The sequence below is a fragment of the Typopeltis vanoorti genome, chromosome 12 (assembly GCF_054136105.1).
Source record: "Typopeltis vanoorti isolate ZY-2024b chromosome 12, IOZ_Tvanoo_1.0, whole genome shotgun sequence".
Taxonomy (NCBI): Eukaryota; Metazoa; Arthropoda; class Arachnida; order Uropygi; family Thelyphonidae; genus Typopeltis; species Typopeltis vanoorti.
The window spans coordinates 71459095-71477045 of NC_143560.1; the positions used below are offsets into that span (position 1 = coordinate 71459095).

At 36.0% G+C, this 17951-nt stretch overlaps 1 protein-coding gene across 6 annotated transcripts in view; it reads left to right on the plus strand.

The window, feature by feature from the left end:
• Adck5 (aarF domain containing kinase 5) overlaps positions 1-17951 on the plus strand; it is a 255110-nt gene that overhangs the window by 9401 nt on the left and 227758 nt on the right. For 4 of the 6 annotated variants that reach the window (XM_090402087.1, XM_090402088.1, XM_090402090.1 and 1 more), the window contains exon 2: positions 8869-9145. The exons of 1 other annotated variant lie outside the window; for it this stretch is intronic. In XM_090402087.1, the coding sequence (XP_090258213.1) occupies positions 8874-9145 (272 nt within the window). In that variant the 5' untranslated portion in view covers positions 8869-8873. The remainder of the gene's footprint in view (positions 1-8868; positions 9146-17951) is intronic. One more of the 6 variants, XM_090402089.1, reaches the window with a different exon arrangement.

Below are 17951 nucleotides of genomic sequence, written 5' to 3' on the forward strand. Positions count from 1 at the left end.
GATAGATAGTCCAGTCCCACTGCCGTATTAACATTAATATTTTTCAGTATGTTGAGTACCTCCAAGTCATCCTCCTCAATTCTCATATCAGCCTCTCTGTCACATCAGTAACTGTAATATCTCTGCCTGGATGATGCATTATTGCAAAGTGATTACTTAGTAACTCAACTATTTCTTCTGTTTCTGTCACTTTCCTACCATCAGCACTGAGTAAAGTTATCCTTCCATAATCATTCTTTCCTTTAGTTTGCTACATAGTGGGGAAAAAAAAAAACTCTTTTGGATTTATTTTGGCCTGCTTAGCTAAATTTTTCTCATAATCTGATTTAGCTTTCCTTACCATACTAGTTACTCTTCTTGCTTGCAATTTGCATTGTTCTTGATCACCTTTTTCATTATATTCCTTCCACATGTATTTTTTTGTAGCTTCAGCTTGTTATTGCTTTTCTTCCACTTAATCCCTACTCGGTTTATTATTATTATTATTATTATTATTGGATAGAGAGCACTGTGTAGGCATATGAACGTTTGCATGGTTGTATTGCTGGTGCAGTTTTTATACTTTAATGTGGTTCAAACTCCTGTTGTTAATTTAAAAGTGTCACAAAGTGACTCTTCTTGTCACGCTGAAGACAGTGATATATAATTCATCGAAATCGTCCAAGTTAAACCCAAATTTTGAGTGTGCTGAGGGTTGAGCAGAGTTCACCTTGGTCACTAATTGAGCATAGAACAAAGGACATCGCTATCTTTACAGTTGTCCAAGGGAAGAAAGGTGAGCCATGAAGTGCAACAAGTGCCTGAAGGAATTATCATCCGACGGAAGTCATATAACCTGCAGGAAATGCCTTAGGAATCTTCACTTTACATGTTCTGGAATCTCAGAAACAACATGGCAACGCAAATCCAATGCCAAGCGAGAGGAATGGAAATGCCCATGCTGCAGAGAGAACAAAGAAACGAAGCAACTGATTATGCCGGAGGCAGAATCGGACGATGAATTGAACAGACAAAAAAATACCGGTGGGTCTTATAATTTGAGTTCTGTAAATTTATTACTAGAAAAAGGTTTAGAAAATATAAAAGCCAGCTTGGTAGATCTTGTCCAAGAACTATTTGATAAACAGAATAAACAACCAAAAAAATTAGCGAATATAAAGAATTTGTTTAATTTAATAATTCAAAGTCTTACAAACAGTAAAAGACATTAAAACCAGCATTAATGCACTAACTGACAGATAGCACAAATTGATAACAGACACATTGGAACTCCGTCAAGAATTTAATTCCCTGAAACTACAATACGAAGTTTTAAACCAACAACAACATAAAAAAGACCTTGTCATAAATGGTCTTCCAGAAACCGAATCCACAGAAAATCTCAGAGACGTAGTTTTAAAGTTAGGCCATGCAATTGACATCCCCCTACAGCATGATGATATTCAGACCATAAATCGGATTCCCAGGAAGAACAAAAAACAAGGCTTGCCAGGACCCGCACCAGTAATAATCCGTCTAACAAGCAAGGCTACAAGAGACAATCTCATAAAACCCAGCAGACTGAAAAAAACTAGTTGTCAAGGATTTAAATGCATCACAAGACAATATGCCAATCTGAGTATGTAACACCTTTCAATCGGAATCTTTTGAACCAAGCAAGAAAAGAAAAAACAGAAAAAAAGTATCAATTTTTATGGATCAAAGACAGCAAAATATTCTTGAGAGAGTCACAGACTTCAAAGTCTATACAAATAAAAAGCTCGGAAGATATAGATAGGTTGCCAGAGTGAAACAAAAGACTCCAACTTAGTTCAATAAGAAGATCTCAACACAACAAAAATGAATGTGAACAATCAGTGAGACCTTTCATGATGAGTACTGATTTTGTTGAGTTATCTTAATAAATTTATAAGTTAACAATTTCTGTTTTATCAGCATAACTTCTGATAAAACAGAAATGTTACTGTTATGCTATTAGCTTCAAAATATCATCACAGTAACCTTCTTCTTCCTTTTTAATTTTGTTTAATGAAGCAACTCTATCTTCTCCAGTTATCAACCTCCAGAAAACTCATGATCCCATCCTCCTCTTTTATCTGTAACAATACTACAGAGCAAAAAGGGCTCTTCCATTTTACTAATTTATCCTTCCACTTCTAACCCAAGTTTTTCTGCCATATTCCCTAGTATTATCCCAGTTTCATCAGCGAATACAAGGAATTATCTTATTTAAAGTAAACCTTGTCATCTTATTACTCAGCTGTTCTGAGAATGTGTCAACTGCTAACCTAGAAATAATAATAATTATTATTATTAAAATCTGACCTACATGGTTTCAGAGACTCATCATGGGAGGTACGCACTATTGCACACAATGCACATTCAACCATGCCTTAAAATGATTCAATGTGTCCACATCCACAACACATTCAGGCAATGCATTATAATCTCCATGCAAAGAACCTGCTTCTCACTTCTCTGCTCACACCCTCTTTATAGTTTCCAGTGATGGCCTCTTGTTCTATTCCTCCCTCATTCTATGAAAAATCTCTTCTATGTCAACCTCATAACAACCCCTGAGCAGCTTATATGTCTCAATCATATCCCCCCCCCTCTTACTTCTATTTACGAAGCTTTGAAATTACCATTCTCTCAATCTGTCCTCATACTCCACATTCCTAAGACCACTCCCCATCTTTGTGAATATTCTCTGGACCTTTCCAACATACTCTCATCACCATGAAAACATGGCAGCCATTTCTATGCACAATAATCTATATGAGGTCTGATCAAGGTCTTATACAATGGCATCATCATCCCTTTATTTTTGCATGGCAGCGTCTGCATCATTGTTATTATCCGATGTGATATCTTCAAAACTTGTGCAGTGTGGCTCCTGAATTTCAAGTCCTTGTCCACTCCACCACTCACAGATCTCTCATTTCTTCCACCTCCTCTAAAGTTTCCCCACCAAGCATATACTTTGCATCTCATCATTGTTTCTAGATTTCAAAACCTTACATTTTGCAACATTGAACTGAAAGTTCCACTTACCTGCCCATTCATGCCATCTATTCAAGTCCTCTTGTAAGGTCATAACATCTGCTTGACTCTCTCCCCAGTTTTGCATCATCTACAAACAGCTGCATATCACTTAAATCCATCCCAATATCATTAACATACAAATTGAACAACGGTGGTCCCAAAACTGATCCTTGCAATACTCCACCAGTGACCTTTCTCTTTTGGGATACTGACCCCCCTCCCCCCCCCATATACAACTTTCTGATACCTTAATGACAGCTAGTCACTGATCCAACTCAGAAGTCTGTTATCAATCCCATCCATTACAATTTATTTAACAGTTTGTCATGTGGTGGTCAATCAAAGGGTTTTTCAAAATCTAAGTACACCACTGTTATCTTGTCCAAGAAATTTGTCACCTTGTTAAGTCTGTTATCAATCCCATCCATTACAATTTATTTAACAGTTTGTCATGTGGTGGTCAATCAAAGGGTTTTTCAAAATCTAAGTACACCACTGTTATCCTGTCCAAGAAATTTGTCACCTTGTTATAGTACATAAGTAAGTTGAGCAAAACATGATCTCCCTTTAAGAAACTCATGCTGATTACCACAAAGAATACTGCTGTTTTCAACCAAATTCTATATCCTACTTCTCGCCAATCTCTCTCTCTCTAGTACCTTCGCCACAACTCCAGATGTACTGATTAGCCTATAATTTGAAGCCCACAGCCTTATCACCACCTTTATGCAGCGGAACAATTTTACCTTCTTTCGACTCCCTTGGAACCTGTGTTGTTGTAAGACTTATTAAACAAGCATACCAGTGCTACTGCCAGTTCCTTAGAACATTCCCTTATGACGTGTAGTGATATGTCATCAAATTCTATCACCTTATTGACATTAAGGTTATTTATTTCCTCAAATACTTCCTACTCACTCAAAATTCAGCCATCCTCTAATATATCCTCTACACTCAAGTTCCTCATGATTTCACTCTGATCATGATGAAACACCCATATAAATTGATCATTGCTCTTCATGAAACTGATTATTACTGTTATTCATCTTGTACTGCCTCCAAAGTACCTTCTTCCAGATTCCATGCTTTAGCCCCACTTTCATCCATTTTACACCTACCTTATTCAGCCTTTAGAATACCTTCATACATTGATACTGTTATGTATTTCTTTGTCAGCTCCCAAGCAGCATTTATTTTCTTACCGCTCAACTCTTCATTTCATGCTATAGCTCCAAGCTGTCTCCTAAGCTTGTCATAATCACCAGCTTTATAATTCCACGTATATCCTTTCCTCACAGAAGTCCGCATATGGCTAGCCACAACCCAAGTGATCACTTCATGATCATTCTCACCAACTGGAGAAAAGTGTGAAAACCCACTCACAATCTGACAATATGATCAGATCTAAAAATCTCATTCCTCAGAGCATTTTGACTTTCTCCACTCAACACAGAATGATAAATAATGATTGGGAACATTAAGCTAAGAGAAGGACATTTTGAATATCTGTTGAAACTCACATCTAGAGGTTCAGTAGTATCTTGATCATCAGAGGACACAGTAGATCTTACTTTAGCTATTTGTTTCATGTTTATTAATAGAGTACCTACAAATTTGGAGAAAGGTAATGGATATATCACAATATTGTTATATTTTGCAAAGGTTTGATAGGATAATACACGGGAAATATATGAACTCACAAGAATGAGCATGCAAAATAGGCTTATGACATGGCTAGGAGAGTTGCTGACTGATGGTTATCACAGAGTAATGTGTGGAGATGCCAAGTCTAAGAGATGGACTGTTACCAGTGGACTACCACACAGTACTTGAGCTATTGTTTAATTTGTATATTAATGAAAGCGGAGTTAGTTGGGATGGTAATATATAATTATTTACTGATGATGCAAAGTTATAAAGAGTGATCAAGGACATTTTTGATACAAAATCCTTGCAGGCTGATCTGAACAAACTGGTTCAGATCAGCCTGCAAGGATTTTGGGCAAATTACACTGAATGTGAGCCCAGTTTTGCTTAATGCAAGGTTATGTGTTATGGACTAAAGACATTGGACTCAGAGTTTTATCATCAGTACCTTAATGGACCATTTAGATCTGATGCTGCCATAACCTCTTTTCTCCATCTGCCTCTGTCATATGCTGCATCTGGAGTAAAGCATTCATCCATTTGTCCTCCACATTCATTCGTCATGATTGGTCATCCTGTGGGTCTTTTCTGTCAGTTTTATCTTGTACCATCATATCGATCATATTGTTTTGGTTTAATTAAGCCAGTACAAAATACAATTTCTTCAGTTAAATTCCAAGTTGCCAGGCTATGTAATAATAATATTCATATATATTCAGTTTTTAGATAGATACCTGCTAATGCAGCACGCCATGGAAAAGTGTGGATTGAACGTAAGATCAGAAGTCCTGGTTGGTTTTCCACTTTCCTTAAAAAATTATGTGGAGATCTCTTATCCATTATCTAGCTTTGACCCTTATACAACCCCATAGGCCGGCTCAACTAGTATTCTTGCTAGTAGCTGCAGACTATACACCCACTTTCTTAACTATTAGAAAAAACAATGATGCAGCACCAATACTACAAATTCCTATTGATTGTTAAGCCATATCATTAAAAAAAAATGGATGTGGGGACAAATAAATTTTTACTTGGCAAGTAGAGTTTTGAGCTCTGGGTTTATTGCCTTAATTAAATTAGATGTAGTGTGTTTTACCTCCCGATGACAATTTCCAAGGATAATGATGTCATCAGCATAAGCCAGTACAGTTGAAAGTTTTTCCACTTGGTTATACTATAAATTAAAGATGTCAAGAAATTATATTCTTTATGCACATGAAGTAACTTCACAGCCTGGCAACTCATATATAGAGGCTTACCTAGTCATGAAGTTACTTCACATGCAAACTTTGTTTGCTTACACTTGGAAAAAGGATTAAACCGAAAATATAATTTCTTCGCATCTTTAATTTAAAGTCAATACAGTGTTATTATTATTCATTTCTATTTCCTTTGTTCATTGATTTTTTTTTTACCATTGCTAGTTTGAAGAGGATCAGTTAAATAACATAAATCTCCTTGGCAAAGTTCAGATTTTAATTATAAACTAGATGAATATTCCTGTACGAAAATTATCTTGCAGAGCGTGTGGCAGTTTTTTTTTTTTATATGTGGCTCCCACTCGTGAAAGGGTTATGTAAACATAACAGCATATTTGTACTGTGGGTGACCTAAGGTGATTTTTCCCTTTTCTTATTAATTTTTCTATTTTTTTTTATTTTTTTATTTTTACGTAGTCCAGAATATTCAGCCATCCATGTCAGCATACATATTGTATCATAATTATATACTTTTGCTGTATTCTAAAAGAGTTTGATTTCATCCCATGGTATGTTTTGATGTATACTGTCATATTGTTTAAAGTTTTCACAAATACTAGATGCAATTCTTTATCAACTTTATAATGCTTTTCAAGTAATTCTCAGAAAATGAAAATAAGAAAATATATCATTTGTTAGCTTTCCTTTGTAGAAGCCACATTGATAGTATCCATTGTTTGAAGTATTTACACTATTTTTTTTCTCCCCCGGATAAGTATGGATGGTATTTCACAGCAAGTGTCTAACAGGGTGATACCTCTTTTTTTAAAAAAGAGATCATGGGATCTCTTTAAAAAAAAATAGGACATAATATGGATGTACTGCAATCCACTGTTTTTTTTTGCTATATTAGCTTAAGTTCATAAACTTCAGTTGTTAGAATGTTCCTCCAATTTTTAGAAGTTCTGTTGCTGTTTTATTTTCACAGTTTTCCTTATTTTTTTTAGTGTTATATTTAACTTGCACTCTTTGCTTCGGTCAGAGATTGTTCCTAAATTGTGAGTTCAACATTTCAACATTAAAAGCATGTGTAGCCCTGTGGAAGTGGCATTTTCATACTGTTAGGCAGCCCAAAGGAAGCCTTTCTCAGTTTGAATCTAGTCATTGACTAGACTAACCCTTTCTTCAGACCATATTGCTAGTTAGTTAATCTCTGGGAAAGATATGAGTTTTTGCCTGCCTGGTTGGCCGAGTGCTTAGCATTTCTGCACTCCAGCTAAAAGGCTGTGGGTTTGAATCCCGCCATGGGCATGGATGTTTGTGATTGTCTGTAAAAATACTAGTGGTGGTAGTGGGAAGTAGATGGCATTGGTGTAGAAGATGTGGTTTGCTGTAGTTGGTGTACTGAATGGTGGAGATGTACAGTTGTAGAGTAGATGCCCTCCCTCGATGAGTCTCTGGGCTCCTTGGAGGTATTAGGTAATAATAACATTTCCTTCTATAAATTTGTACCTCAGGTATAAGTTTTCCATCTGGTGGCAGTGGTGATTTGTTTAGTAGTCTTGCAAAAGGCATTTTGAGAGACTACTTTGAGAGAGTTAATGGTAATTTGCTACAAATGGTTAATGAAGTTTGTGGTAATGATAGAGGTAAAGGTTAGGGCTACATTACTATAGTGGTTGGTTAAGTCCAGATAATTGTAGCATTGAAGAGAACTTGCAGGATAAGGAATTTATTATTCTATTGTAAGGCTTCGATAAGACCATAGATATAGTTGCATGGTTTAGAGGAGACAGTTGAAATTCTCCATCATAAGGCAGGGTAATCAGAATGACATTTGCCTCTGAAGTGTGCACATAATGATAGACTGAGGGAACGTGATCTTCTGAGCGAGTAATAGGTGGTGGAAAAACTTCATCATCCCCGGAAAGTAAGTAAGTAGTTAAGAAACATGAAGTCTGTATTCTTCTTAAGACATGTGGAATAGGCTACCAATGGATGTTGTGAGTGCATCTTCAATGTATGTTTTTGTGTAAGAGCTTCAAGGCCTTCACTTACTGGTGGAAGCTGCATGAATGATTTCATGGTTCAATATGATAGACATGTTGCTGGTTGAGTGGACCTCCCATGTTGATACAGCAGCTGTGATCCCATTTGGGACGTATGGCACCATCCTATGAAACTAACATGAAGCATGAAAAATACATTATAACCCCATTATAATGTATTTTTGTCTGTCAGTTGCATGTGTTCTCCTGGCTGGTTTGCTTATTCTGAGGGATGAAAAACCCGAGTTTCCAGGAGAAAAAAATCCTCTACCTTCGTATGAGATTGGCTAATTCACCTTTAGTTGAAAGAGATCAGATAAAAGTTCCTCACATGATTGACGGGAATCAAACCTAGGTCTTTCTGACCAAAAAGGGCTTTGCCTATACTGACTGAGCTATGGAGTCTAGGGATTTTGGTGATTGAGTTCACCAACTAAACCCACACAGAGACAAGCCTAAGTTCATAAACTTCATAAACCTAGCAATGTTTTGTCCCACCACTGCATGTGTGTGTGAATGCATTGGGCTCAGGAGGGATTTAGGCAGCAATCTCTCTTGAGAAATTTCCAAAATTAGGTTTTATGGATCGTTTTGAATAACTGTAGATCCATTTCCTCTGATACACTCCCCCTCCCTCTGTGGAGTATTTATTTATTAATAATAATAATAATTATAATTAATAAAAGCCTTTGACTTTCCTTTTTAGCATGTAATTAAATGACCTTGCCTTTCTTTTCTTCTATTTGTAGGGGTGTATGTGTGTGTGTGTGTGTGTCATATTTTTATCTTATAGTTTATTAAAGATATTTTATTTCGTTTGACAAATATTATTTAAAAAAAGTAAAATTTCTTCTGAACATTGCATTTTTTCTTTGGCTCAGCCACATAAACTCAATATTCCATTTTTTTTTGTTTCCTTCTGTTTTCAGAAAAAATGTTTCGTATTGACTTTTCAGTTCACTTGGCTTCAGCAGTCTCACCTGTCTTGTGTAGTCAGCTTTGCCAGCCACATTTGAAAATGTCAGTTAGGCATATTTTTAAAAGAGCTGTTGGAACTAGATCCAACAAAGTAACATCAAAATCTTTAAGAATGTACACTGTTCTTGGAACTGCAGGCATTTGTTCATTAATGTATTATCAAATGCAGAGTGATACTCAAAAAAGGAAACTGGCTGTTACACTTGGTGGAATATGCCGATTTTTTAGGTATGTTGTTCAGTATATGGCTTATTTTTAGTTTAAGAATAAGTTTCTAAAAGTTTGCATAAAAATACAAAATAAAATATTTCTGTAAGATCATATGAGTTTAATCATTAACAGTTTTTATAGGCTTATGAAATTGTTGAATTATTAGGATTCAGGTTAATTAAAATCTTTACATTTGCAGTATATGGACAAAAAATTCTAAGAAACATGAATAAGGCAGTCTCAAAAGGAGAAAAAAAACAGAAAGTTAAACTAGTTAAAATATGAATGTATTATATATATATATATCGATATTGTTTTTGGAATTGGAGCATGGTAGCTCCCATTCCAAAATTTCATCCTGGCATAGTTTAGAATCAAGAAGTAGTCCACTTCATCCTGATGAAGTCTGGATCACTCTTCAAATAATGTATCACACAAGATGGGATTCGGATCAGAGAATTATACCCGAGTCATTTGGAATCTCTGTTGTGTTCTTCAAACCATTCTTGCATCTTTTAGGAGTACATAGCTAATGTACTACCTGAGTAAGATTGTGTTGCTATTGTGCATAATCATATGGTGTTTATGTGATTAGAGATGGCAATGAAACCATACCAGAATAGATGGCATACACAAAGAAATTAAATATATATTTGTCATCAGCATCAGACCTTCATGGAGTCAAAGCTCCATCATGAGTGATCCTTACTATCAAACATGGTGTTCATCAGACTGTGCTTTAAATTGTTCACACTTTCCACACTTACTACTTAGTTAGGAATTGCATTCCATTTGCTACTCTTCAAGCAAAACAATTATTATTATTACGTAACACCTCCAGGGAGTCCAAAGAGTCATCGAGGGAGGCATCTCCACCATGCCACCAACCGCAACTACCCTCATCATCTACACCAACGGCATCTATCGCCGACCACCACCACTAGTATTTTCACAGATAATCACAAACATCCATGCCCACGACAGGATTCGAACCTGCTGCCTTTTGGCTGGAGAGCGGATATGCTAACCAGCCAAAGCTATACTCTTATCATACAAATGCCAGGGATAGCCTCTTGTTTTACCATTTGTGTTGCCCACTATCTCTATAACTACTTTATAAGAAAAATTGCTCCTGCATTAATCTGTTACAGACCCATAAACTTCTATGTCTCTGTCATCTCCCCTCTCTTTCTGCCTAGCAAGCTTTGCAGATAGCATTTTCTCAATCCATTTTCATACCAACATTTTCAAGACCTGAAACCGCTTCACTTACTCTTTTCAAAAACCTATCTTCATCCTTCAAAGTTGATCAGATCTAAGCAGAATAGTCCTTATGTGGTGGCCTAATCAAAGTAATAATGGAACTAAAACCTCTATATGTCACTGCCTTTCTTGTTATTGTCATAATTTGTTTGTTGTTCTCACATTTCTGGCACTGTGATTCACAAATTTCAGATCCCAAGATATTATCAATTGTATGTACTTTATCCAGTCCTTGCTGTCCAAATTTCAGTTTTGAATGTTGAATTGATAGTCCCATTCAGATACCTATATCATGTATCACAACCTGCATATAGAAAACAACCTCATCATTGCTTTTTCTGTTCTTTATTTATGTGAATTTTATGTGGTTTTTAATTTTCCTTTAAAAAAAATTTGTAAATGATTCCTGCACATTAGAGGCTACAAAGCCAATAGCAAATAAATGCTGTCTGTGGATTAGGGTCAAGAGCAAAATAATCCATTGATATTCCTCTTGAAGAGCTGGAAGCTGTTCTGCTTTGAGAATACTTCATGTAGAAAACTGTTTCACAGAACTGAGGTAGATGGGATGAAAGCTGACTGGGAGTATCTGGTTTGGTGAACCAGCAATTCAATGGCAAAAGGATGTTGGGAAGCTATTGCCTGTGATAGGTTTAGTAGAATTTTTTTTTTTGGCAGGGGGACATAGCAGATGCTAATTCTTCTGAATGATGCCTGTGGAAATATATGTAGAGGAGATACAATGCAAAAAAAACCTGACCATCTGTGAGAGTGTGACTGAAGAGTCTCTGAGAGAGAGGTCATTTATTAATCAAATCACTCTCTTCTGAACAGCTTCAAGAAATTTTTAGATAGGTGCAACACTCTGAATGTGTGAACAGTATTCTGAGGTTGAGCAGATTTGCTCTATACAGAGTAAGTAACAGGACAGATGAAACATTACTTTTCATCTGTCCTATAGGCTATGCTATACCTACAAAGAAGATGTCAAGTGTTTTTGGAAACTGAGGAAGTGATATGATTATGTTGGGAAAGACTAGGAGTAAGAGTCAGTCTGAGAAGAAAGATTGTGCTTGACTGTTAAGGTGAACATTAACAAAGACAAGAGGGGAACTAATATCTTCTTTGTGAGAAAAAAAATGTATTTTGAAAGCATAGAAGATATTTCTTATATAAGGTGATCTTGAAGTTTGGGATGTTTGCACATTACAAAGATTGTTTAGGAGTAGGATGAGTGGAAGGTATTGTCAGCAGCAAAACTGTGAATAAGTTTTGAAGTCAGTGAGAGTAGGTCATTTATGTATTTGTGGAAGAGGATGGGTGACATAACAGAGTCCTGAGGAAGGCATGCATACCTACATTAATGGGAAAATCATGAAGAGTGTGTGTGAGAGAGAATTCCACTATTACATGTTGTGAATGACCTGAGTAAAAATTGGTAACCCATTTAGAAATAAATAACAGAATGTGCAAAGCTAGTATTATGAGAATTCAGTTGAATAAATGTATGTGGGGAAAAAATATTCCAAGAAATTATATTCTTGTTTAATCCTTCATCCACATGTAAGGAAATGAAGTTTGCAAGGGAACTAACTTCATGCCTAGGCTACTCATATGTGCATAAGAATATAGTTTCTTGGCATCTTTAATTTATAAACAAGTGTTGAAACTTTCTACAACTAGCTCTAATCCAGAGTATGTTAATAATAAGTCTGACTTCTCAGTCTGACTCCCTCTGTTGAGACCTCAGTAAAGGTTGAAAATGGCCTGGGCTGTGGCTCTTTCCATAATTCATTGTATTGTACACACCTGAGAGGATGTGTACTTTGCATTTTGAGATACTAAGGTAATTCATGTGAAGTCATTAATCTCTATATCCAAGTAGCCTAGTCATGAAAATACTTCACATGTAAACTTAGTTTGCCTACACTTGGATACAGGATTAAATAAGATTATTATTATTATTATTATTATTATTATTATTATTATTATTATTATTATTATACAGTATCTCCATGGAGTCTGGAGACCCATCTTGGGAGACACACACTAACGTTTATAATACAAAACCTATCATTCCTCTCCTTAAACTCATTTACTGTCAGAACACCTGCAACTAATTCTGGTAATTCATCCCAATTGTTCACCACTCTCCACACAAAAAATCTAGTGCATACACCCCTTACTAGCCACACTCTAATACAACTTTCACAGATAACCCCTAGTTCTCTGTTTGTCGTATATTGAAAAATTTCACTTGCATCAATTTTAACCCTTTTAATATCTTAAATGTTTCCATCATGTCCCCTCTTTTCCACCTATCAACTAAACTTTGTAACCCAAAAACCTTCAATCTCTCTCTCTCTCCTCATAGGGTGTAATCCACAGTCCTGTCACCATCTTGGTCACTCATCTGTGAATTCTCTCGACCACCTCCTGGTCCCGAAGAAACTCAGATGACCAATTCTGTGCGCAATAGTCAAGATGTGGCCGAATCATAGCTTTATAAAGAGGGATGATAATTTTCCTATCTTTATTTGTTAGCGTGTTTTTCAACATCCAAGCAATCCTTTGAGCCATTTTACCAATTGTTGCAATATACTTTCTGAACTTCAACTCTGTGTACACCATTATTCCCAAGACCTTAACCTCATCAATTTCTTGCAATCCATTACCAGCAATATGATACACTGTATGCAACCTTTTCAACTTGAAATGCATAACCTTACATTTTGCATCATTGAATTGACAGCCGTTATCTTTTGCCCACAATGCCAATTTATTTAAATCATCCTGCAGGATATCTGCTATTGATCTCTCTAGTTTTGCATCATCAGCAAACATCTCAATATCCCCTCTTAAATCTTTTTCCATATCATCATCAAATTCCTGACATATATCCTCAAGGGGTGTACAGGATATCATAGTACTATATGAAAAACTTATATCATTACTAATTTCCTATCTACAATTTTCCTCCAAATCAATCTGTTACCTGTCAAGACTCCAACATTATCAGATCTTATATTTCTGTCTTCTAAGACACTTTTTACTGCATCAATCCACCTATACTTTGGTCTTCCTCTGGGTTTTTTTCCTGCCAACCTTGGCAGAGAACACTTGTTTTGCTAATCTTTTCTCTCCCATTCTGTATAAGTGACCATACCACCTGAGATTAGCTCTGCTAACACATTCCTGGATGCTAACAATGTTAAGTTCTTCCCTATGCCATCTGCTCTATTTCTTATGGGTGGGATCACCATAAATAGTTATAAAAAAAACCTGGTTTAACTTATGGATCTGAGAGCTAGGTTAGAAATAAAATGCTTGACCACAGACTAGACCATAGATATGAGAGTCCTGAGATCAAGCATTTTATTTCTAACCTAGCTCTCAGATCCGTAAGTTAAACCAGATTTTTTATAACTATTTATGGTGATCCCACCCATAAGAAATAGAAACCTGTAGACATTTGAGTGAACTAAGAATTAAACTGCAGGAGGAGGAGGGGGGGGGGTGTTGCTATTATCTTTATTGAAGTGTTTTGGCATGCCCTACTTATGTAGCTGTCACAAATAATAGTAACCATACTAGTACATTAGGCATTCCTATATCATTGATATACAAATTAAAGAGTATTCAAAAATCTTCATCAGTAGGGAATTCATCATATAGTAAATAAATAGTGTCAGATAATGGAATATTGGTAAATAGAGAAACAGTGTCAAAATTGACTGAACATATCTGACTCCTGTATTTGATTATTCTTGATTTTTTCAAGAAAATGTGTTGAATTTTTGATGAATGATCTCAGGCATCCAATATGGGTGTTTAATAAACGTGAAAGAAACGTAGCATTTTTATATGTGGGAGAGTCAGTACAATTTACAATGGGTCTTACTTGGCAACCTTCTTTTCGAATTTTTGCTAGGCTATATAAACAAGCAATCCTTTCAAAATGAGTGCTTAACTTGTACAGAGTATTTTGATCTCACCTTCATCAAGGAGCTTATTTAAATGTTTAATCTGTTTAATATGGGTTTTTGTGCTGTTTTCATTAAAACAAAAGAACCATATTTCTATTTCAAAATCAGATATAGGAAAAACTGTAGTGGTAATGGATAAGACTGACTATAACCATTTCTAACTGCTAAACTATTTTTTGATAGTTTGATAAACCAATGAAACTGGATAATGATTAGCATGGTCTCTTTACTCCATAGAGATACCTGTATAATAATAATGCATGTTGATAATCAATTCTCCATCATTTCTGTTATATCACTCTTACTTTTTGTAAATTTTACTTCAGAATGCCTCAGCATTGTCATAGCCTTCACTTTATAATCTTTAGCATTCTTAAGAACAGTATGAATTGTCATATCTGGCATATCATGCTGAGAATATGGGCATTGTTTATCACATGCCACTTTGCTTATGCTTAATAATATCTATATTAACACTCACTCTGTAGCTTAGTATGATCACTTTCTTTTATGCACAGGAGCTGTCTTACCAATTCTTTTAAGATTGGCATGGATGTGGTAATAATATAGAATACAAAAAATAAAGTATTGTAAATTTCAAGCAAGGCCTCCATAGCTCACTCAGCTTTCTGACTGCTATTGGAAAGTCCTGGTTTTAAATCCCATTTAGGATGTGAAGAACACGTAGCATGACTTTTCATCTGAAGCATGAGTTAGTCTCATGCAGAGTTGGAAGTTTTTTTGTTTTTTTTTCCAGAAACTCATCCTACAAAACTCCAAACTCTTCAGAAGGACACATTCAATATATGGATGTAGGAGACCATGGGAATAAGGATTAACCATTCTAGTCCGTTGTTTTAGTAAGCCTGCTTAGTATGGTGTGAGTTTACACATAAATAAAATGGAACAAATTGTGATATCATGGTATTAGGAAGAGTTAGTGGGAGTTATGTAGGAGAAATGATTTGATGTACATTGCCATGAAAACCATCTAAATCTAGTATACCTTTAGTTTCTATGGCCATTAAGATGGTAGGACATGGTTAATGAAGACTCATATAGTGGGATCCCTGTATTTTAACTATAATTATAATTTTAGCACCAGCCTGGTTAGCCAAGTGGTTAGTGTATCCACTCTCCAGCTAACCAGCTGCAGATTTGAATTCTGCTGTGGGCATGAATGTTTCTATTTGTCTTTAGGTGATGGATAGTAAAGGATAGTAATCTCACAATGAGCGATGAAATTCGCCCATTGTGAGATTACTATCCATCTTATTGAAAGCCTGAAGTTTCTTTAGAAAGTTGTTTGGTCTCTAGTGCAAGGTTACTAGATTCTGTAAAAAATTAAAAATAAAAATATATGTAGCATTAAGAAAAAAAAATCCTTATAGGTTCATAATCTTTTATAGATGGGAGTCGCATAAAAAATGTAAAAAAAACTCAGTTACTCTCAACATGCTGGACCTTATCTTAACCAACTATCCCTCCAAATATACTGTTAATGTTAGCTCATATCTTAGAAACTCTGACCTTGTCCATGTTTCTTTTTCTACAGATTGCCCTTTTCCCAGTCAATTCCCATCCCTCTCATATCCTATGGCACCAATTAGTTTGGGATGACCTTCTTTGTGATTTCTCTGTCTTTTCCATAGTCTGATTATTGTTTTTACTCTCCTAATCCATGCAGCTAGGGCTCTAGTCTAATAACTGAAAATTTTTATTTCTGGATTGAGTGCTTTTATTCTCTGCTCCACAAAATCCAGGCTTTGGTTTTCCAACAAATGTGCATACAGTTCAAGCTAAAAATATAGCCCACTTTCATTGGCTGAAATTAAAAACTCCAGATTCTTACTCATCTTACACTATAGTGTATAAAAACTGCAAGAAAAAAAAATCAACAAATCTACATCAGACTTCACAGAGGCCACATGCATTAAGTGTGTCTTCTGCTTCAATCACAGCCAAGCCTTTTGTCTCTTGCCAAGGCTGTTGGGAAAAACTTGCCTTACTATGTTTCCACCTCTGTTTCTCTTATCCTGAGTGAATATTGGTAACAACTGCTAAAGATAAGACATCTCTTATGTCTTCTCCTCTAACTCTTTTTTAGGTGACTAAGGCATATCTTACCTGTATTCCACAAACCACTCATAGCATTCTTCTTCTGATCTTTGGAAGAACGATATAAGTAAAATACCAAAATAACTTGATACTAATCATTCCCCCAGCCTATATAGTATTTCTTTAGTTGCACTCAGAGCTTGTGCTTCATAACTTACACCCAACCTATATTACTGTTACAAGTTGTCATACTCATCTGGCATTTGTCCAACAACATGGAAGCAAGCTTTTATCCAGTCTGTTCCAAAAAAAAGAGAGAGAAAAGTTGGCCATCAAACTATCATTTCATTGCTCATATGAATACTCTCAAAAGAGTTAGAGAAGGTCGTCATCAACAAACAGCTTTTTCTGTACCTGTGGATTAGTTATTTAATGAGCACAAATATAGATTCCACCATTTTTGTTCTACAGCAGACAACAACAATCCACTCAAAAAACCCATAAAAAACAAGAAAAATAAAACCAAAAAAACTCCTCAAATAACTCGCAAACACTAATTCTTACCAAAAAAAAGTTTTCGCATCCACTTCACTAACATCAGCAATGTGCAATAAAAATCTCTGCAATGTGCACCACCACCTACAGTCATCTTAACAAAATTATTATTCTTATTAGAACCCCAACTGTTCACCTCAAAACCCAAACTGCACATTATAGAGCAAGATTCTTTCCGCCTCAAGGGCAGCACTTGTGTATTCATCAGAACTGACATACCATGCCAGAGATTGCAAAATTTTGAATCCCCCCCACCCTGTTTGATGTACTTTGGCTCAAAATTTCCCTATCAAACCAACCTGCCCTTTTCATGTACTCTCTCTATCACTCTTCAAACTTTGTTAACCACTTTGACCTCTTCAATATTTCTCTCTCTCTCTCTCTCTCTCAGCTTTACTTTCTACATTTGAAATACTATAATAGTGAGGGCATCCTTCTTGGGGACTTCAACCTCCACAACTCAAAGTAGCTTTCTTTGTTCAGTTTCACCCAGTCAAGTAGGTAGGGATGCTGTAGTGTTTGCCATTAGCAACAACCTATCACAGATTATCAGAAGTCACAGAGGTCATCCCATTTGGCACCACAAGAGTACCAAATGGGATGACCTCTGTGACTTCTATTCCTTCTTTCTATGGTCCAAATACTGCTTCATTTCTACTGATCAGACACCTGCTGACACCAAATAACAGAAATCATCCTCACAGGAATGAAGGCCTGCATCCCTTATTCCACTCCAAATTCACAGCCAGCATCCAATCCTTCATGCTAAAAAAAGTGTGCCAATGCCATAAAAAAAAAAACCTCTGGATACTACAAATGGCTCAAGACCAAAACTCCAGATTCTCATTTCACCTATACTCCAGCTCTCAACAACTGTAAAAGAATCATTGTCAAATCCAAATCAGACTTTGAAAGGGCCAAATGCTGTCAACTCGCCTCCTGCCCAAATGGCACTCGCTCCT